The sequence below is a fragment of the Psilocybe cubensis genome, chromosome 7 (genome assembly GCF_017499595.1).
Source record: "Psilocybe cubensis strain MGC-MH-2018 chromosome 7, whole genome shotgun sequence".
Taxonomy (NCBI): Eukaryota; Fungi; Basidiomycota; class Agaricomycetes; order Agaricales; family Agrocybaceae; genus Psilocybe; species Psilocybe cubensis.
In genome coordinates, this window is record NC_063005.1 from 1,446,354 (window position 1) to 1,467,378 (window position 21,025).

A 21,025-nucleotide genomic window follows, 5' to 3' on the forward strand; every position below is an offset into this window, starting at 1 on the left:
GACAAAAGTATGAACCCTTGGCCATTGACAACGTTGGAGAGTGAATTACAAGGTACAGTCGGAGAAGGTAAAGCGGTAAGATGCTTGGAACGAGGTGAGAAGAGGAGAGTCGGAAATTGAGAATGAACAAAACCGAACACAGCCAGAAGACAAACGAGATGAGTGAGCCGATCGTATTGGGTCGTTTTCCTCGAGTTCACGTGACCGGCTATCTGTGACCGGTCATTAGTAACTTGCCTTTTTGGTATGGGCTACAAAGCTGTGCGAGATCTTTCAAATCTTTGTACGACTCCTTTGCTAAAACCTTCACCGAGATCCATCCTCCGAGTCAGAATCCAACGGACTATATAATGCACATACTCCATTCTTCACTTTTTCCATTGATCCGGCAAGACCTTAGCGTCTCAATCCTTTCTCTTCTCCACCATCCTGGCGATGATCTCAGACTCCCTCAGAGGCTCAAAAGCTCCTAGCAAGGCGGCTACCAAACCACTGAAAAGAGGGAGAGCATGCATGAGCTGCAGGTGAGTGGACTCCCTTAGTTTTTTTGCACACCTAATTTGACCTTGAAAAAGATTTTTAAAGATTGTGAGTTACTAATGTTTCTCAGTTTTCAACGACAATTGACGGCGCCTCCGTGCTTTCTAGAAATGCGATGGCGAGAAACCTGTGTGTGGTCCTTGTCGCAATCATCCCAGAGATGACGAGTGCGAATACTCGGATGGTCCAGGGAGGTCGAGAACGAAAACATTAGAGGAACAGGTTTCGCGCTTGGAAGCACGGATACTTGAACTAGAACATCCAGACAGTTCAACACCCTCTGTTGTCCTGCACGATCCATATCCAAGTCCGTTCCAGGTTGAGCGTCATTCAAAATCACCTCCTCTGCATCTCCCTGAACATCCTCCCGCATTCGCTCCACTATCTCCGTTTTCTCCGACTTCGACTACGTCGAGTCTTCCTTCTGGTAGGCACTGGAACAAATTTTCAGCACTTGGGGAAAAAACTGAACTAACAGGGTCGAGTGGATCCTCTACTTCACCAATTCGTCATCCGGTAGCTATGCCATATCTTGGTGCCGAGGTACGTCTTTTCATACCGCTTTATGACTTATCTCTCAGAAAGGCATCTCTCACAGGAACCATCTTACAGTCAATTACAAGCTTCGTAAGTTCGCCTCCTTAAGCTTCAATATTACCCCCTGAAACAATGTATCTAGGCTGGACGTTTTTTTTCTGCATGCTCCTCATTTTGGGTTTTTCCTCAATTCCAATTCCTTCCGCCACTCTGCTCTCCTTGCATTCAATCTTGGCCATCCCAGTCGCCCTACCCCAGGACTTCTCAATGTTGTCCATTTGCTTGGGCTTCATTTCTCTCAACCCGAAGCCTTCCAGGGTCAAGAAAGTGCTCTTTTAATACGGGCCGTGCAGCATGTCTCCACAGACTTGATGGGTACACACCCCAACAAAGTTATTCATACGCTTCAGGCCGAAGTCCTTCTTGCGTATTACTTTCTTCGAACAGGCTCGCTGTTGGAAGCAAAGTGTCGCACGGGAACAGCAATATCTCTAGCTTTGGGCTCAGGATTGCATAAAATTCGTTCAGCCAACTTTTTGGTCCCTTCGACCATAAGCATTGGCTCTCATGACCAAGCACATTTGCTACCTCATCCCTCTGATGCTCTGCAAGAAGCTGAAAGGATTAATGGGTTTTGGGCGGTACTTGTACTCCATAAGTTTATCACTGTGGCTTTGGAGGTGCCAGCGCATGTTTGTGGTGCCCTCGAAGCTCCAGGCATGCTAATAGATACTCCATGGCCCATCGATATAGATCAATTTGAAGAGGTACGAGTTTTTTGTCATCTAGTCATCTCGATCTTCCTTAATTTGATTACTCTGAAGGGTATCATACCACCAGAATTACAAGGTAACTCGACTGTCAGAGCCTTTTTGAACGGTTATCTTGTCGACAATCATAATGGCGAATCTTCCACGGCCTTGGTCGCCAAAGCTGCCATTCTCTTTCATCGGGCAGCGCATCTGACCGGACAATGGTCCCCTAGTATGCACATTCCATCTCTCATTGTGGCAATAATTAACTCCATGATTTTCGAAGACATGACACCCAGAGATAAAGTTGCTTATGACGCCGCTGCGAAATCTGTGAATACTTTGCTGGAGACCTTCCGCGCGAAACTTGGTGTTAGACCCCGCCTCAATCCCCAAGATCCCTCGGTTCGAACCATTTTACTGATTCATGCACTCGTTGATGCCGCGTCGATAAAGCTGCATTGGATATTCTCATATGCATACCCGGAATCAAAGCAAATTTGTCTATCTGCTGCCCGGAACATAGTAAACTATGGAGACTTCGATCTCCAAGGTTTGACGATAATCAACCCGATAATGGGTGTAGGTGGTTATATTACGTTCATTCTTCATGTATTGACTGTTATGTAGAACTTGTGGATGACGGCTTGCTTAGTATTTGTCGACGAAATCTCAAGAGCACGGCAGATGCGATCTGGATGGCCGGAACATGCATCAGTCGAAGAAGAGTTGATGGAAAGTTATCGTAGTGGTCTTAAGGCTATGAGCCTATTTTCACAAGATAGCGTTCTGATGCGTTAGTGAAATCTTTTTGGGTCTTCTGTTTGTTTATACTAACACCGCTTTTACCACAGGTTATCAGCTAACTAAAGTTCAGGAAGCATTTGAAGTTATTTGACAACCTACATTGACACATTTTCTCTTTTAATTCCCATTACACATCACATGGACCATTTTGTCTGTCGACACATCATCGTGCATTTCGCCACTAGCATATATCACCCTCATGCATTTACCACTCATGAAGCTACATAAAATCTGCGCATCGCATCGCACCATTCCATACCCAGCATCTCATTTGATACCTACTCTTCAGGACACCCTTCTTGCCCTTAGGAATCAACCGCCTTATTTTCTTTGTCGTTGTTTTGTATTGTAGTCTTGATCGATCTTTTATAGACATCTATGACGTCGTACACTCGCTATGGTTGCAGTTCTTTTAGTATTTTTTTTGCACCCATATTCTTTTGATTCTCGAACTGCTGTCATTGCCCCCATGCATTTGTATACATAGTCAAGCATTCGACCCGGTCCTGTTTGCGTAGTGTCTGAGTCTGTATTAATAACCTCCTAGCTTATTTTCATAGTTTTGTAACAATATCATACATCTTAAGCGTAGGGAAAGTCCCTATAATTCTTAAGCTCTCAGCCTTCTGAAAATAATCCGCGAGCCGCCTTTTGTAAACAGTGAAAAGAGGCGTTGTATAATCTTTAGATGCCATCCATGAAGTGGTTGCTCATATGGCGACGGAGGGACGAAATATTGGTCACTAAATGCTACACATAGATGACTATTCATTTCGTATTTGCACTGTCAAGATTCTGATAAAATGACGATCACGACGATCACGAAAATGTGTCGTTCTGAGAACATAACGTAAATGGGTAATTATTTTTCCTGCTACTTGATTGCGAATGTTACCTGCATTCTTTATGTGTGAATGTCACAAATTCCTACTGCCCCCAGGTGTAGAATACCACTAGGTTCAGAGAGCTATAGTAAAACAAAGTGGCAAAAACTTAAATCATCGGTGCAGAGTGGCCCACAGAACTTTGCAATCGATTGAGTAGCAACGCTTTAAGTTATACTACAGCGAAACTAAATATGGGTGGGAGAGCATCTTCTGTCGATAAAAGCATGGAGAATCGTGGTCTTTAACATTACTATTTGGCAGATAATTCAACAGCATTCTTGAATGCACCCAGGAGGGCAGTCAGTTGCATCTTCTCGCTACCACCAGATGCTAATCGATATCTAAAAACGACGAAGTTAGGAACACAATGCTAATTGGAATAACAGTCGACATACTCTGTAGTTGCCATATGATCTAGAAGATAGACCCTTGCATGTGGCTTTAGCTCTATCGTCTCTAGGTACTCGTACGTCCCAGTCAGAAGGTCTTGTAGAGCGAGACCTCGCTCAGTTTTGAGCTTTGATATCACTAAAACGTTTGTGAGATCATGCAATTCATATATACTTAAGCATTTGAAGCGTACTTTGGTATGACGTCGTGAACTCGTCAGAAAGCATAGAGTTTACGATAGCCTCGATGTCCGCTGGCACAGGATTGCCTGTGCAGTTGTAGATTTCTGTTTCGCCAATGTTATCATATGCAGCATGACATGCTTGTAACACGTTAAGTGCTCGTCGCATGTCACCTCGGGAAAGTTTGAGTAATGCCCTTTTCCCATCTGCTGTCAGGTTGACGCTTGATTCGAAGTTAGCAGAGCGCGACAGAAACCAGGAAATAGCATACTTTTCAGCACCCACAACAGTAACGAGGCGCTTTTCGACTTCCTCTATTGGTAAAGGTGAGAATCGGAATCGGGTGCATCGACTTTGAATGGCGGGTATAATTTTGTTGACATAATTGCAAATAATACAAAATCGAACGTTTTTGGTGTATTGCTCGATTACACGACGTAGTGCAGCCTGGGCTTGTTGAGTCATCATATCTGCTTCATCCAGGATAATGAGCTTGAAGCCTTTGGAAAACAATGTCCTTGTTTCCGCAAATTGTTTGACTTGTTCTCGAACAACATCGATGCCCCGTTCATCTGACGCATTGAGCTTGATCAAGCATTTAGTAAACCACAAAACGGTCAACAAGTACGAAGGAGATTTACCTCAAGTATTTGTTTCCTGTAGTCCGTTCCGTATATTCTACGAGCAACAGCGAGAATCGTAGACGTTTTGCCGGTGCCCGGAGGGCCATAGAATAATAAATGAGGTAAACGGTTCTTCTCTATGAATCGTTCAACTGCCGGATTCCGGTTTTAAGAAAGAAACTAGAATGAACTGAAAGAGGACGAACTGGTGGTGATAATGTCTTTATGGGATACTACGTCGTTTAAGTCGACTGGCCTGTACTTTTCAACCCTTTAACGTGTGATAAGTGGCACCGCCGCAGGTTGAGAGAGGGGACTAGTGAAAGCACCATGGCAAATTGTCATTTTCGGCAGGAAGTTCACGATCGAAAGCCTTTCCCTTGCCCTTGGACAGCGTAGTTGAGAATTCAAGATCCATCATTCGAGTATCTTCGTCGCTATCCATTCTTGACGCGTAGTGTTATACAGAAAGGCGCGTCATCAAAAAGAACGCGTCGAACATGCTTGGCAATGCCTGCCCATCACGTGTGCGGAGCTCCAACCTTATTTTCTGCAGCGCTCGGGCCATACACAAAGATTACAAAGCAGATAAATGATGACCAAGCAGAAGATATAAAAGCCCGCACCTCTTTTTCTCTCCTCAAATTTGAGGCTCTTGCTTTTGTCAAAGACTCCACCGTTCATATCGTTGGATAGACCAAAGCGTCCGCAAACATGCAGATTTTCGTTAAGACGTGAGTTAATTGGAGCGAATCAATTGTCCAGATCATTGACGTTTACCGTAGCCTCACGGGCAAAACCATTACCTTGGAGGTGGAGTCCTCGGACACCATCGATAATGTCAAGGCCAAGATCCAAGACAAGGAGGGGTGCGTTTCATTCTCGATATTTTATTTAATCCACTGCTTACCGAAATGTAGAATCCCCCCCGACCAGCAACGCCTGATTTTCGCTGGCAAGCAACTCGAGGATGGTCGCACTCTCAGCGACTACAATATCCAAAAGGAGTCTACTCTTCACTTGGTGCTCCGTCTTCGTGGTGGCGCCAAGAAGAGGAAGAAAAAGACCTACAACGTAGGGTACCACTTTTTCGCCGACTATACCCTATTTTCTAACCCTTGCTTTTTTACAGACTCCCAAGAAGATCAAGCACAAGCGCAAGAAGGTTAAGATGTCGATTCTGAAGTACTACAAGGTCGACTCAGACGGCAAGATCAAGCGTCTCCGCCGTGAATGCCCCAGCGCCGAGTGTGGTGCCGGTATCTTCGTACGTTACCTATTTTTTGCTGTGGAATTTAAAATTTATATTTCATTCGACCTTCAGATGGCCTTCCACAAGGACCGTCAATATTGTGGCAAATGTGGTTTGACTTACACTTTCCAGCCTGGCACCAAACCCCCCGTTGTCTAAATACTTTTGATTACGATTAGTGATTAGAGGAAGTTGTGTATGTTCGCGCTGTTGAATACATTCATTCCATCCCGTTATCTTTGAAGAAATCAAGAGAATAAACTACACTGCTTTTTCGCTAGTCTCGGCCTCTCATCTTCTTTCGGATCGGTTACCCAATATGGGTACCGGGATGTAACCAATGGTCGCAACATACCATTGTGTTCGCATTTCCTTGGCACTTTTTTAACAACTGTGCTGTCAAATCAAAGGTGAGCTTTGCCTTAGGCATTCAAGGAATGGCCAACCATGTAGGTTCATTGCCATTGTTTCTCCTAATGGCCTATATTACGCATACAGGCATTCTCATAAAAAATGCTTTCCATCTCGAAAGTGAAAAATGGTAGATCCAAACAGTGCTCACTGCTCACAATACTTACAGTTATATTTATTATGATTCCAATTAAAGAGTAAAGTAGTATGAATCCTGTACATGTGTGTAAAATTGTGGTAGGGACAATTTTTTTGGCCAGCAGATATGCCAAGGAAATGCGAGAAACCCACGAACGCAATGGTACTACATATACTACTTAGTATGTTGCGACCGTTGGTTGTGACCCAGACTCTGACGATGGGTTACCCATATTGGGTAACCGATCCGAAAGAGGATGGGAGGCCGAGACTACCTTTTCGCCACTACAGTCGACAAGGTGTTTATTATAATCAATACGTTTTGTCATGTCTGCATACGTATTAAATTCTAATCTTCTAAGGGTTACTACCACTTAATATGTACAATTACAAGCTAATATGGGTCTAGTTTCTAAATAAAATGTCTAAGTCTATCTGTGTCTATGTGGGTGGTCGCCCACATTCTATATGTTGATGGGGAGGCAAAAAGGGTTTACAATAGAGTCTAGAGGATAGCAATCACTTTCACAACCTGTTGTTGACATCGATCCACATTTGAGCATCATCGCAAGGACCCTCCAGACGTTCCAAGTTGGGGAACAGTTTTCGAAGAAATTGACCAAGTTCAATTGGGTCCGGGGTATTCAGTCGAGCAATGGTAAGGTTGCGGAGTTCACTGGGCAAAGGGATCCACGGGAGTGGGTATAACACCGGTATTTCATCAATCGCTAACGGTATTATGAGGCGATTGAGTTTGGGGCACTTAGAAGCGAACAAGGGGAGGACAGCGGTCGATATCTTTACCGAATTCGTAATATTTGTGATATCATCAACCTGAGAGAATAATCCCAATTCGAAGTGCTCAAGGTTTGGCCACCAAGAGATGATCTTGTCGACAACGTCATCGGACGTAATTGTTGGAAGTGTGAGGTCCAGTGTGAAATGACGAAGAGATTTAAGTTTAGATAAAATTTGCAGAGTATCGAAGCGCATAGAAGTATCGGTGGGGTCCGTACCCTGAGTACTGTGAGTTGCGCCAGACGCGATAAATATAGGCTGTTCCGGTATTTCGTAATGATGCTCTAATGATAGATGGTGGAGGGTAAGAGATGCTTTGAGGGTGATTGAGGTAAAAATGGTGTCCCAGGACGAATGTGAAGTGGAATCCTCCAATTCGATATGAAGATAATTTAGGGTATTATTTTGAACGCACTGGATAAGATTTTCTATTAGAGGTGATTGTGCTCGGATCGTCAGTTTTTTCAGAGATGGAAAAGATTGTAGGTTATTAGCTTGGTATATTTCGTCTGAGAGGTCCACTGCTAGATGGCCTGCATGAATTTCTAGCTCCGTTAGATATGGAAAGGTCTTGATAGCAGTGACAGTTTCCAATGACAGTGTTCGTCCCAGTCGAAGGGAAATGGTTTCAAGGCGTTGCATTCCAGCGATGACTTCATTTAAACGTTTATCAGCGAGTCCGCGGAGACTGAGGTGGCGGAGGTCGTCACAAAGAAAATGTACATGTTCAAGATATTCACATAAGACTGCAAAAATGTCAGCCTCTTGCCGTTGAAAACCGATGTCAATGTTGAGGCGACTAAGTTTTGAAGATATATGATATGGCAGCAAGAATGAATTAGTTTTGTGGATGGATATGTGGGCAGTTGTGAGATTTGACAGTTGTGTCCCGTTGGTGTAGGCAGAGCGTAGTCGTGAGGTCATTGATGGATTGATTCTAAGTCTTTGTTTGTTGCTGATATGTTTGACTCGGCGTGCATATGAATTGAATAGACGGAGGTCACCCGTGGAGCCTGAGTCTGTATAGATCTGCTATCATTTGAGGGGCAGCCTTGCTAATCAACAGGTAAGAACTCACGTATTCATCGTTCGATATTGTGATTCCTGGGAGTAATAGTAATAAAGGTCCGAGGGAGTGCAATCGTCTCCAAAGCAAATCAAGCGCAGGATCTGTCCAGGCTTTGCATGTTTGCGCTGCAAACAGTAAAGATCGTTGGTCGTATTCGGAGCAAAAGTAGAATATTCGGCATAAAATTTCGTCTATGGATAATGCTGGATGCATAGGGTGTTGGGGGGTGTACTGACGTGGTATTATAGCGCAGGTATATTGAAATGGGTGGTAGCCTCCGGGACTCGCTCTACAAAAAAAACCCGGTTAATGGATATTTGAGAGGAAAACAAAAATTTACGCACGTTGAAGTTTCTATGTTGTCGAAAGAAAAACTTGCCAGCGACGATGATTGGTTGTTGAGTGTGTTTGTACTTGAAGACGGTAGTAAATAAGGATCGAGTAAGCGCCGACATCGGGCGGAGCCGACTGAACAAAACTGGCATCGGTGCTAACAAACAGGAAAACGTACCTCAAAAAACTAAAGTATACTACCCCACGCATAATAAGCTTGCAATGTACATGGGGAATACGAGCCAACAGTAATTACTGAGTATCACTGAGCTATGCATAAAATAGTGAAACTAGGCTTAATGACATTGTCAATCGCGAACGCTGTGCACCCGCAAATTGTTGTTGCTTACTTGACTTGAGATTGAAAAAGATTGAAAAATTTTATGGAAACAAGGGAACATGGTTTTTGTCCCTTTATTTCTAAACAAAGAACAGTGGATACTCCGTTATCATGCGATAACACTGAGAAGGGAAGGAGTGTCGTTATCGAAAGTAGTAGCATTGTGAATGCGAAATAGATTTCGAGAGGAAAAAAGGTCAGGCATCTATGTAACCGAAAAACCTTGTTCAGATATATATGAATTTTCATCGTACTTTCAAAACTGACATTTGCCTGAGGGATTCCTTCAATGATTTGGAGATTTTTCAACAGACTGCACTCGTTCATAAAGTTCCCTCTTCTTTTGGGAGGCGAGTAGGTCCTCTTCTCTCTGCCGCATTTTTTCACGACGGCGTTCATCATCTTTTAATACGCCTTTATACATGGACTAGAAAATTAGGTGATTATTACAATTCCGGTAAGTATTGCTTGTGAAGAACTCACGTCTCTTTCCTGCTGTTGTTGAAAATGAACAGCCCAGATAGTCAGTGAAGAAAATAGAACTGCAGTGAAAAGTGTGGCTTTTGCCCTTCCATTTGCCATTAAAAAGCCAACGAAAAATGAGCTGAATAGAACGCCTGTGTTAAAACAGAGGTATTCCGGCTTTGCTTCCGGGAAACAAGATCGGCACCAAGGACCCGTGCACAGACCATGTTGCCGACCAACAAACACAAATATCTTAATTCGTCTCCACCAAGGACCACCATCGGTCCATCGTTCTTCGCGGCGGGCGGTTGAGTTACTCTTGTCTGTTACCTTAGCCATCCCTGGGCTTGCATCTTAGAGAAAACCTCAGCTCTCATGGGTCTCCCGGAGGTATGTATGTCCAGTTTTACCGGAACCGCGAGTTGGTTTTTACATACACTATTTCAGGAATTTGAAAGTATCTTGAAAGAAGCAGTCAACTCTAAACGTTTGTCTGCCTCGAAAATAACGAATTTGACAGAGATTGCCATGAGAAATATGGAGGTGTGCAAAGTTTCGATTCTTATGCACCAATTGATTTATGTCAATGAACAGCACGATACCCAACTTGTTTCCGTTCTCTATCGCAACCACAAATCACTGCCTACAGCCGCTGCCAAAGTTGCGAGCCTTTATATATTCGATGCGCTTGCGAGGGCTGCTAAGCATCATGCTACAAAACACAACCTCTCGGGCGACGCCTTTACTCATCCAGGCAATTCCGCTTCTTTTTTGTTTAAAATGGGTGGGGTAGTCGAAGGTTTATTCCAGGACATGCTTGCGACTCAGTCTCCTGAAACCAAGGTAAGTAATCACTTCTTAGTTCGTTGCTCCTATACTTTGACTTTCTCCTTCTCCAAAACACACGCTCCGTAATCCTTGAATGACAGATCTAACGCTCTGGATCTTTTTAGGAAAAGACCAAGAAAATTCTTGACATATGGATAAAGGGCAACACATTCCCACCTACCATTTTGTCTCAATTAGCAGCAATTTTCAACGAAGTGGAAAAAGGTGCATATGATAGCTTTCATACTTTTGCTAAGTATCACCAATTCCTACAATTTATCAGTTTCAACCTAAATACTTTCTTCTTTTGAGTTCATTAACTGAAATATGGTTTGGTTTTTATTTTTCGTTAGAGCCGGACTCGAAATCGATGTCGACCACGGATCCCCGAACTGCGAACCCTACCTCTCAAGTGCCACCCCCGTCTGCAAGTCCAATTACACCAGTACAACCGGTCGAAGTGCCCCCAGTGCCTGCTACCATTCGCCCGAACATTCCAACAATGGCTGGATTGGACCCACAAGCTGCTCTTTTAGCATTACTAACACAGGCTGCAGCCTCAAGTACGAATATACCACCACCGATGAACCCGTATGTTAAAAATATTAACATCCGTGGCCCTAGTTCCATCTAACATTTCTCATAAAGGCGAATAGCTACAGCTACAAATATTGTTGGATCATCTCATTTAGATGCTACCCATCTAGCCGTCATACAACAGTTAGCACACACGGCTGCATCTGTACCACCTACCTCACAATCTTTAACCCCAGCAGAGTTTGTAAATATCCAGAAATTTCCCTCCTCTTCTGGTGTTAATGGTATTTCACACAATCTACCCCATGTTCGAAATGAGCCTCGAGCAATGGTCAGAGGATATCGTAGTCCCGAGAGCGAAACCCGCCCTGATCCTCGTTTTGACGAGCGTGACAATGTGAGAGGAAGGTATAGAAGCAGTTTTCGAAACAGAGGCCGTGGTGATAAATTTCAAGGACGCGACTGGGATTCTCGTGACCGTGACCGTTATAGAGACAAAGATCAGAGCCCTGCCCGTGGGGGTAGAGGAGGGCGAAGCCGATCTAGAAGCCCTTCGAGTAGATACGGAGGCAGAAAGGATTCACGTTACTTTAGTCCACCTCGGAGACCGCAGCTTGCATCCCAGTATCCTGCCGAACGAGACCCTGCTGCTAGTGGGGATAATGAAACTGGCAAGGATGAATTTGGAAGGGATATTCGACCAGGATCGCCTACACCACCTCCTGCTGTAAATAACGACAAATCACCTATCTCATCGACTCTACCCACATTGGCCCAATCTTCCAAAACATCATTATCAACGAGTAATCCGGAACAATCACATCATGAACAAAATTTTGTATCATCTTTGGTAACTGCGAATACATCAAACAAACCTAGTGCATCCGATGCCAGTAAATCAAACGCAAAAGACCTTGGGATGGACCATTTTAATTACTCGACATTTGATTATACCTCTCCCAGTTCGTGGGAAGCACTCGGAAAGATGTGGCAGGTCACCCATGGTTATTTGCCTTCGACCGAAGAACTCATGCAGTTTGTGATGTCAACTGGTATGAAAAACTCTAATGGAGCGTTCGATGCTACAAATCAGTCAAGTGAAGCTATGCATCCCTCATCAAACAATGGCAGAGACAATCGAAGCGATGTGCTCCCGAGAGGTCAAGGGGCGAATGTCTATGGGGACAACCGAAATTTTCATGGTCCTGGTAGCCTAGTATCCAACAAAACCAGTCAGGGGATATATACGGGTACGAAATACTCTTCGGGGGGGGATCATTTCGTCAGAGAACAACCTGTTGGAAAACAAGAAAATTCTGAGCCATCAAACCCCTCCAACTCAGGCAAAATGCAACGAGTCGGAGATAAATGGGTTTTCGTTCGTGGGATGGCGATGGACGTTTCATGACGCAGATTACTCTCCAACACATCCGTTTCGCATGTTCCTACACGTATGTACTATCAACATCTTCCGCTTCAAACCTACCCAATTCAAATTCAGTAGTTCTGGTCCTCTGGTGATTTCTGCCGGTATATGTATATAGCAATCGGGGTTCCCCGTATACACTGGGTTCATATGAGTCCTGCGAAAGCGGGTTTGGCCAGAATAAAAGGTAAGAAAGGAGAGCGGAGATGCACCCCAGCAAACTACCAATGATGACGTCTTCTGTGTGATGGCGCTGCCAAAGGGTTATTTAGCATGGAGAGATCAAAGATGTGTAACGAGTGTAACTTACATAGTCTTGGATCCGCGTCACTGCAACATGTGCTGCCCAAAAAATTGGAAGTAATGAAAGAGCAAAAGAAAGCATTCGGCTAGACCGGAAATTATGGCCAGATTTTGGAACAGCAAAACACCAAGCGGCTGTCTGACCGGCAATCCAAAGTGACAAGAAGAGCATCCCAGCAAATGCTGTCGAAGAATGACCCGATGGAAATGATTTGCGCCCGGCAAGAATCTTGTCGCGTTCGCTAAATAGGAGAATTGGCCGATGCTCATGAGTGGTATGGACACGACTCACCCAGTGCATTTTTTCAGTGCCTCATCCCACCTGCACCTGGCAAGAAAATCGGGTCTTAGTCGACCTAAGGCCAATAACACGTTAGACAACACATTTTGCAGGTTAACGTTGATGGATATCGTGCATGCTAACCAACACTATGTTTGAATGCTTCTGTGATCAGTCGTGCTACACCTCTTTTGCCTGTTAAAACTTCTCTATAAGTCTAAGGATGGTCGGGAAAGAGACACACCTTGCTGTAAACAATCCTATTGCACTGTGATGTATCACGAGCATAGAACGCTTGATACATCCCACTCCCACAAAAACTAGTAATGGGCAGAAAAGAGATATCAAGTTATTTAGCCATGATTCGATTCTGTGACAAAAATTGAACGCTATGATTCAGTATCCAGGGATAACTGCGTAGTATTTCATCTGGCGGGTCTTAAGGGAGGTGAGTTGATGCAAAGTCGACGTACTGGTCTTTTCTATGAGGATGACTGATGTCCGGATCAGATAGAGTGAAGTCTCGTTGATAAACTGGGGAGGCAGATACGAAATAAGAAAGTAGCCATATCACACCAGTGACTGCCCTAAGTTCGAACAAATTCAAATTAATTAACAGGACGCGGAAGCAAACGCAGTAATTTACCAATCGACGAAGAAAGGCCTGTTGGCCCATTCCAAAGCGTCTTCTCCACAATATTGTTTGGAACGCAACATTACACACCGGCAGGCTCAAAGAAGCTGTCAGGGATAGAGCTAAAGTTAGAGAAGTCAGAGAGAATCTTGTTCTCGGTAGGCTCCAGATTGCTTGCGGATGTCGTGAACCAGTTTGTCTCGATTCGTTTTGTGACAGTGACGTGACTCCTCGCGTCAAGTATTAATAATAGTGCTTGGCATTGGCGATCACACTTTCTCTAAAAGCCTTCATGGCTAAAGAAAAACCATCCAAAGCTCGACCTCAAGGTCAGAAATCCATCTCATCTTTCTTCGGGGGTGATATCAAGAAGAAGAAGAGCAAGCAAGCTACGCCTCCTCCGGATACAGATAATGTATCTGAATCCGCCAACGATACCCAAGTCGATGATGTAGTCGAGGACGCCTCAATGGTTGAAGATCCATCTTCGGATGTGGATATGGACGCGCCATCCGCTAATTCTAAGAAAGTTCCGAAATCGTCTGCGCCTGACGCTTCTGACCTCCCACCTATCAACGACATCCCAGCCATTTTCGATGATCTTGTCGGCCGCATACCTCAAATTAAGGAAGTGGCAGAACACGTCAAAGGTCGAAAGTTACGCGTTGCCACAATGTGTTCGGGCACAGAATCACCCCTCTTGGCTCTCGAACTTATACAAAAGTCAATACTTGACCAACACGGCCTCAATCTCGAAACCGAACACGTTTTCTCGTGCGAAATCGAGCCATTCAAACAGGCATACATTGAACGTAATTTCCATCCACCCCTCTTATTTCGCGATGTATGCGAATTGGGAGATGAAGAAGCGTATGTACAATACCTTGTGGAATGGTTACTGAAACTGACTTTTGGTATTTGCAGCCACACGGCTTATGGAGCACTAGCACCGGTGCCAGGCGATGTTGACATCTTGATTGCAGGAACTTCTTGTGTGGATTACTCAAATCTGAATACTCAAAAGCAAGATATCGATGCAAATGGCGAGTCTGGTCAAACATTCCGAGGCATGATGTCCTGGGTTAAACAGCATCGTCCACCAATCGTCATTTTGGAAAACGTCTGTTCAGCACCCTGGGATAAAGTCAAGAAGTATTTCGAAGACGAAGGATACAGCGCCGAGTTTTCTCGCGTTGATACAAAGGCTTACTATATTCCTCACACAAGAACCAGAGTATATCTTATTGCTGTAAACAAGAGCGGTTCCTCAATCCCTAAGAAGTGGAAACAGCTGGTTACTATTGATTTGAAACGACCCGCGTCGTCCACATTGGACGCATTTCTACTTCATTCAGATGACCCTCGTATACACCAAGCGCGACAAAAGCTTGTCCAGGAAGGTTACAATGCCCTTGATAGACGAACTGGACGAACCGACTGGGGACGATGCGAGTCTCGCCATCAACGAGCAAGACTGGAGGAAGCTCTGGGTGCAAAGCGTCCCCTTACAAGTTGGGAAGAAGGTACGGTCCGGAAATCTGAATTTATACATTTATTTACACGCTGTTATAGGGGGCTTTTGTAAACTTCCTGATTTTGCTTGGAATGATTGGGGTGTCGGTCAAGTGGAACGAGTGTGGGATCTCATGGACATTAGTTTGTTGCGATCTGCAACGAAAGGGATAGACCCTTCGTATAAGACGTGAGATTTTTATCATGACCAGAAAGAGGCCATTCTAACGTCATAACAGTCAGGTTTGGAATCTTTCCCAAAACGTGGACCGTACCATTGGGTCGAACAAGGTTGGAATTTGCCCCTGTCTTACCCCATCTATGATACCTTATATCACCAATCGGGGCGGTCCAATGGTTGGTTTGGAGGCATTATCCATGCAAGGCCTACCAGTAGATAAGCTACTTTTAACACGCGAAACCGAGGACCAGTTGGCTGATTTGGCAGGCAATGCCATGTCAACAACCGTGGTCGGTGCATGCATTTTGGCCGCCCTTGTTACAGCCAAAAGCCTGCTCAAAGCTGGAAACGATTCCGAAACTTATGAATTCAAACATACAGGCGAGAATTATGAGGTGGATGAGGTGCCATCGGCTACATTTCTCCCCGCGTCTCGAGGATTAGTTTTGGCAAGTTCGGTGGTTGGGGAGGAAAACCTGACCAATAAACCTCTTGACCTATCCATTACTGAGGTGCTGTCATTCAGAGAACTTCTGGACAATGCCGAGAAGAGCAAACGACTGTGTTCTTGCGAAGGCCGTGTGGATATGAGGACGAGGCCACTCTTTCTCTGCAAAGACTGTGGAAGCTCTTTCTGTCAAAAGTGCGGAGGCAGGCCTGAGCATAATCCTGAGCTCATCGACAACGCCAACTCTGTTCGAGTGCACCCTTCCCAATTTTCGAAGACATTGAAGTCGACACTTCCTATGTGTATATCACTTGTTACCGTCGATGAAGCACTTCTCGTTAAACTTCGAAAGGGCGACAAGATATCTATTCCGGAATCACGTTGGATCGCATGGAGTGAAGCTGTCCTGCGAGCCTGCAAGTCCGAACTTCGTTTCGTTGAGCTCAAGAGGCAGGAGGTTTGGACTGCCATTTATCAATCCCCTGCCGGTACTTTGGAGCTGGAACTTCATCCGAAACAACCTGAGTGGCGTCTCTATGCAACCGCGGAGGCGGATGAACCTGCTAATGCGGAAATTCGCCAAATTCTTCAATATCCTGTTGGCAGATTTCTTTGCAAAGACAGTCTTCTCCGTGGAAAATGGCAATTTGCTTTCCCGTGTCGATCATCCATTCCTGTCAAGATTCAAGGTGCCGGTGAACTTGTACCTTCATGGGAAGCACGTCTAGGTCTCGTGGGTGAAGACTTCAAAAACAAAATGGTTTTTTCTAAAATCAAAATAGCTGTCCCACCTATCGATGCCAAAGCCCTGGACCGGGACATCTCTGGCATTTACGAACTTCTCGATAAATGTGGGACCGCTAACGGGGCTTTACATCGCAAAGTCGAACCGGATAATACGGACCTACCTCCATTATTCATGCTTTTTGATCCTCATCGTACTGACGACTCTGAAGATTGCTTTGTTTTTTCTATCACTACCCGAAGACTCGAATATCAAGAATACAGGCCTATCATCTGCAAGCTTGACCCATCTTGGAGACAGTCGAGTAAGGATGAAGAAGAAATTGTTTCTTGTCATCTACCATTCAAATGGATAGCGGCAGACTCTGTCGGTCTTCAGGTATAGATTTTCATTTTGTCTTTTCTCAACGGGTACTAACTTTTATTTAGGCATCTTCTGGACAGGATGCCACTTTTGGTTTACCTGAGCAAACATTACATATACCCATTTCAAACGATGCGTGCCGCGATGCTTACGCATTATTGACATGCAGCGTCTCATTGAGGGGACAGGCAGGTCCTGAATGGCCTCAAGGTCAATGGGCAGACGTCGACAAGGTTCATGAACGAAGCACATTTAAGGCTTTAGCTTGGTTGATGGAACGTATTCGGCATGTCGATGAAAACTTTAAATCTTGGCAAAAGGTTGATTCCCTTGGTGACCATTCTAATTGCGAACGATGCGCACCCTCTGCCCCACAGTTACGCTGGATGTCCAAAAACAAAAAAATGGTGGCTGTAGAAGATCCCATACAGGCAGGAGAGTACGAACGTCGGCTTAAAGGGAGGCCCGCGCCATTTGTCACTCAACTCAAGTTAAGAGAAGATGGCGTTGGGATGGTACGAGTTGGCGTAAATATACCCTCGTTATTGCATCGCGCCCTCCATCGTCTACCTCAGAATATTCACAACGAACAAATCACAATGACATGGCGGTTAGATACCAATTATACTCCTGCAGCAAACTCTATCTTCCCCAAATTCACCATTTTGAGCAACAAACGTGATATAGAGCACTCTCAGCCACCAAGCTTTGGTATACCCCTTCGCAAAGAGCAACTTCGGTCTCTCGAGTGGATGATTAATCAAGAATCATCTGAAGCCCCTCCCTTCATTGAAGAGGAAATATCTGAGGCAATTCTTGATCCTCTTGGATGGAGAGCCGAGGGACGCGTTCAGCGGCCTATTTATGTCAGAGGTGGAGTTCTTGCTGATCAAGTTGGTTATGGAAAAACAGCTATTACTCTAGGTCTTATAGACTGCACCTCAAAAAGCGTGGCGAACGAGTTTGCCAAGAGAGGCCGAATTGCTGGCAAAGTTCACATTGAAGGGACTCTCATTGTGGTCCCTCCTCATCTTACAAGACAGTGGGCATCCGAAGTGAGGAAATTCACGAACAAAAGATTCAAAGTTCTCGAGGTATCCACTGTCTCCAACCTCAATTCGAAGTCAATCCAAGATTTCCAGAGTGCAGACATTATTATTGTCGCCTCCAATATCTTCAAAAGCACCGCATATCTCGATAACCTCCAGTTACTGGCGGGTGCAGGGGAATTACCTTCTAAAGATGGTCGTCACTTCAACTCTCAGTTGGAAAAAACTTTGAGTGCATTGAAAAGTCAGGTTGATCGCCTCCAAGAAAATGGATCTTCTGCAGTGATGAAGGAAGTTAAGGATGCCCAGAAAAGAAGTAAGCAAATTGCATACAACCACTATGTGAGTAATTAATGCTAATTGTTGGCTGCGCCGACCAGTCGAAGAGGAAATAGCTGCTGCTGCGCTTGTAGCCAGCAAACGATTGAAGGGAAGATCGTACCGCGAAGCTGCAAGTCTCAAGCAACGGGAATCTGGGAAGGTGGCACAAACACAGTCTAAATCTAAAGAAACAAAGTCGGTGCCAAAGCCAGTCATCGCACCAGAATCAAATTCCCCGCCAAAAATGATTGCTAAACCTACCCCTTCTGGACGCATAGTGGAAGTGGTTATCCCCATGTATCATCATTCATCGACCAAGAGCCAGCAAAGCTCTTCTCGCTCTTCACCGGATGACGACAAGAATAGCGAATCAGAAGAAACCGGGATGAAGCGAAAACGACGCGCTGCTACCAAATCAGTTATAATCATTTCTGATGATGAAGATGCTTCCGTCAGCGAGGCTCCCAGTAAAAAGGTAGCGAAGAAGAATACCTCGAAATCTTCAAGACCTGTTAATTCCAAGAAAACGAAGAAATCAAGGAGAAATTCTTCTCCCTCTTCTGATTATTATGGAAGCTCTTCCGATGAGAATGATTCAGACGTCGACATGTCCGAGTTTGACGAGGAAGAGGACGAAGACGTTCCCAAAGGGAAATCGAAAGTTAAAGGGAAAACTCAATCTACCCGGAAGGCAAGGCCGACAGGTCGGCTGAAAGCAGCGCCTGTCATTGTTGACGACTCGGAAGAGACCAGCAACGACAATGCCATGGACGTTGATGAGTCAGAGACCAAACCAGCTAAGAAGGAGGCCTCAAAACGCAAAGCAGCTGGAGATACTGAGCGCCCAGCAAAGAAACCGAAGCGAACAGACAGCGATCCTTGGAAACTTGGTTCGAGGGCGGTTCAAAGCGATTGGACTCTCATGCAGGCCCCTCCATTTGAAATGTTCCATTTTGCTCGAGTAGTGGTCGATGAGTACACATACCTAGATGGTAAAGTTCATGCGTTAATAACCAACCTGACGGCCGAACGTAAGTGGGTACTTTCTGGAACTCCACCAATTCACGACTTTGGGGCGCTTAAAACGATATCCGCATTTTTGAATATCCATCTGGGGGTTGACGACGACGGTGAAGGACAGTCAGTTGAGGTGAAGAAACGCCGCAAGGAGCAAACAGGTATGCATCCACACCAAGAGGTTTTTGGTACCACTAATCTATCCCGGTAGCTGTGGAACGTTTCCATTCGTTCCGCGAAGTCCATAGTGTGCAATGGCATGCTCATAGGCACACTGTTGGTCAAGGTTTCTTGGATCAGTTCGTACGCCAAGTAAGTAACTGTTCAATCTTTGATTTAGTCTAATCACAAAATAAAATAGAACATTGCGGAAATCGATGAAATTCCCTGGACAGCTCGTATTGAAACCATTGTTCTACCGGCGGCAGAGCGTGCCATTTATCTCGAGCTGGAGCACCACTTGCGCTCCCTTGATATGACCATCAAACGTGGAAAGAAGACCGAAAGTGACAGAGAGCGACGACTAGCACAGTCCCTAGGAGAAAGCAAGTAAGTCTCGTAAGAATTTACATCATGGCAATGCATTTAACGAGTCGCTATAGATCTGCTGAAGAGGCTTTGCTCAAACGATGCTCGCATTTCGATTTGGAAACCTCTAACGAAAACGCCATGAAAGCCTGTGACGTTATTGTTGAAGAACGTCAGAGGCAATTAGACCAATGCAAAGCTGACCTGCTAAAGGCTCTTAAAGATGGTGTCAAGCGTGAGAAAAGTCTTGGGAATACTGGGCAAGAATCCATGTTCATCGAATATGTCCGGATCTCGAGAACGGAAGGCGTCGACGACAAAGAATCAACTGATATTGTCATCAAGTTACTCGACGAAGCCGGAGCTGGAGCACCCAAGTCCAAACCCAAAGCTCAAGATATCCATTTATCTGAGAAGACCAAGGCACTTGCCTGGGAGCATCGGGAAAAAACCCACGAAATCAGACGCATCACTAAAGAGTTGGTTGGCCGTGTCAGGTCTCTACGATACTTCACAGTAGTCCGTGATCTTCAAAAGCAAAGAGATCAGCCTGTTCAGGTTTCTTGTCCAAGTTGTAAGAGGGAGAAGTTGGTGCTTGACGAGATTGCTGTTCTCTCATCATGCGGCCATATGGGTTGCCTCACCTGCGTCAAAAGCTGCGCCGAGAAAGAGGAGTGTGTCTACGCAGCGTTGGGGCAATGTAAAGCTGCTGCTCGGGTACTCAACGTCGTCAAAGCCGAAACACTTGGAGTCGATGATGAAGAGCGACATGGCAAAGGGCGTCACTTCGGCATGAAGCTCGAAAAAATGGTCGATTTGGTCAAGTGCGTAATAAGTTATTGTTTCTAATTCAGGATTTCAAGTTGATAGCACTTATAAGGAAACGAATCCCGAAGAATGAACGCGTCCTGGTTTTCGTCCAATTCCCTGATTTAATGAAGAAGGTGGCAGAGGCTTTCACAGAGCACGGCGTCAAGTATCTGGAAATCAAAGGATCGGCTAACGCAAAGAGTAAAAATCTTGAACAGTTCCAGAACGACAGCAAAGAACGTGTTTTATTGCTCAATGTCATGGATGAAAGTGCTAGCGGCGCCAATCTTACTTCCGCGAACCATGCTATCTTCCTTTCCCCACTTCTGGCGCCATCGCAGGAAATTTATACAGCATGTGAAACCCAGGCCGTTGGTCGTTTGGTGCGATATGGACAGACAAAGCATGTCAATGTGTGGCGATTCTTGACAAGTGATACGATCGACGAGGAAATTTACGAGCAGAGAAAGAAGGCTTTGGCTCGATCTGCTTAAATTAATCTTGCTTCGCTTTTTGTTT

At 44.9% G+C, this 21,025-nt stretch overlaps 7 protein-coding genes across 7 annotated transcripts; 3 read left to right on the forward strand and 4 right to left on the reverse strand.

The window, feature by feature from the left end:
• Positions 1-435: 435 nt before the first annotated feature.
• JR316_0007986 (uncharacterized protein) lies at positions 436-2,727 on the forward strand (the record flags this gene model as incomplete). The annotated part of the gene is made up of 7 exons (XM_047893706.1): positions 436-524; positions 576-588; positions 649-1,083; positions 1,395-1,844; positions 1,902-2,411; positions 2,460-2,625; positions 2,684-2,727. 7 exons carry the CDS (start codon positions 436-438, stop codon positions 2,725-2,727), a joined length of 1,707 nt encoding a protein of 568 aa, XP_047747021.1.
• Positions 2,728-3,773: 1,046 nt separating this feature from the next.
• JR316_0007987 (Subunit of heteropentameric Replication factor C (RF-C)) lies at positions 3,774-5,163 on the reverse strand (the record flags this gene model as incomplete). Its single annotated transcript, XM_047893707.1, has 7 exons — positions 3,774-3,864; positions 3,919-4,051; positions 4,107-4,318; positions 4,367-4,680; positions 4,737-4,870; positions 4,925-4,989; positions 5,048-5,163. 7 exons carry the CDS (start codon positions 5,161-5,163, stop codon positions 3,774-3,776), a joined length of 1,065 nt encoding a protein of 354 aa, XP_047747022.1.
• A 1,881-nt stretch (positions 5,164-7,044) lies between these two features.
• Positions 7,045-8,599, reverse strand: JR316_0007988 (uncharacterized protein; the record flags this gene model as incomplete). The annotated part of the gene is made up of 2 exons (XM_047893708.1): positions 7,045-8,346; positions 8,396-8,599. The coding sequence occupies 2 exons, from the start codon at positions 8,597-8,599 to the stop codon at positions 7,045-7,047; spliced, it is 1,506 nt and encodes a 501-aa protein (XP_047747023.1).
• A 746-nt stretch (positions 8,600-9,345) lies between these two features.
• Positions 9,346-9,641, reverse strand: JR316_0007989 (uncharacterized protein; the record flags this gene model as incomplete). Its single annotated transcript, XM_047893709.1, has 2 exons — positions 9,346-9,486; positions 9,543-9,641. The coding sequence occupies 2 exons, from the start codon at positions 9,639-9,641 to the stop codon at positions 9,346-9,348; spliced, it is 240 nt and encodes a 79-aa protein (XP_047747024.1).
• Positions 9,642-9,899: 258 nt separating this feature from the next.
• JR316_0007990 (Protein NRD1) lies at positions 9,900-12,297 on the forward strand (the record flags this gene model as incomplete). The annotated part of the gene is made up of 6 exons (XM_047893710.1): positions 9,900-9,914; positions 9,972-10,067; positions 10,119-10,367; positions 10,478-10,577; positions 10,706-10,943; positions 11,001-12,297. 6 exons carry the CDS (start codon positions 9,900-9,902, stop codon positions 12,295-12,297), a joined length of 1,995 nt encoding a protein of 664 aa, XP_047747025.1.
• A 37-nt stretch (positions 12,298-12,334) lies between these two features.
• JR316_0007991 (Lipid phosphate phosphatase 2) lies at positions 12,335-13,615 on the reverse strand (the record flags this gene model as incomplete). Its single annotated transcript, XM_047893711.1, has 7 exons — positions 12,335-12,568; positions 12,626-12,860; positions 12,911-12,974; positions 13,043-13,086; positions 13,143-13,268; positions 13,372-13,485; positions 13,545-13,615. The coding sequence occupies 7 exons, from the start codon at positions 13,613-13,615 to the stop codon at positions 12,335-12,337; spliced, it is 888 nt and encodes a 295-aa protein (XP_047747026.1).
• Positions 13,616-13,824: 209 nt separating this feature from the next.
• On the forward strand, positions 13,825-21,000 carry JR316_0007992 (putative ATP-dependent helicase C17A2.12; the record flags this gene model as incomplete). Its single annotated transcript, XM_047893712.1, has 10 exons — positions 13,825-14,402; positions 14,457-15,055; positions 15,105-15,234; positions 15,284-16,796; positions 16,847-18,146; positions 18,211-19,329; positions 19,380-19,480; positions 19,530-19,717; positions 19,771-20,520; positions 20,577-21,000. 10 exons carry the CDS (start codon positions 13,825-13,827, stop codon positions 20,998-21,000), a joined length of 6,702 nt encoding a protein of 2,233 aa, XP_047747027.1.
• Between the last annotated feature and the right edge of the window lie 25 nt (positions 21,001-21,025).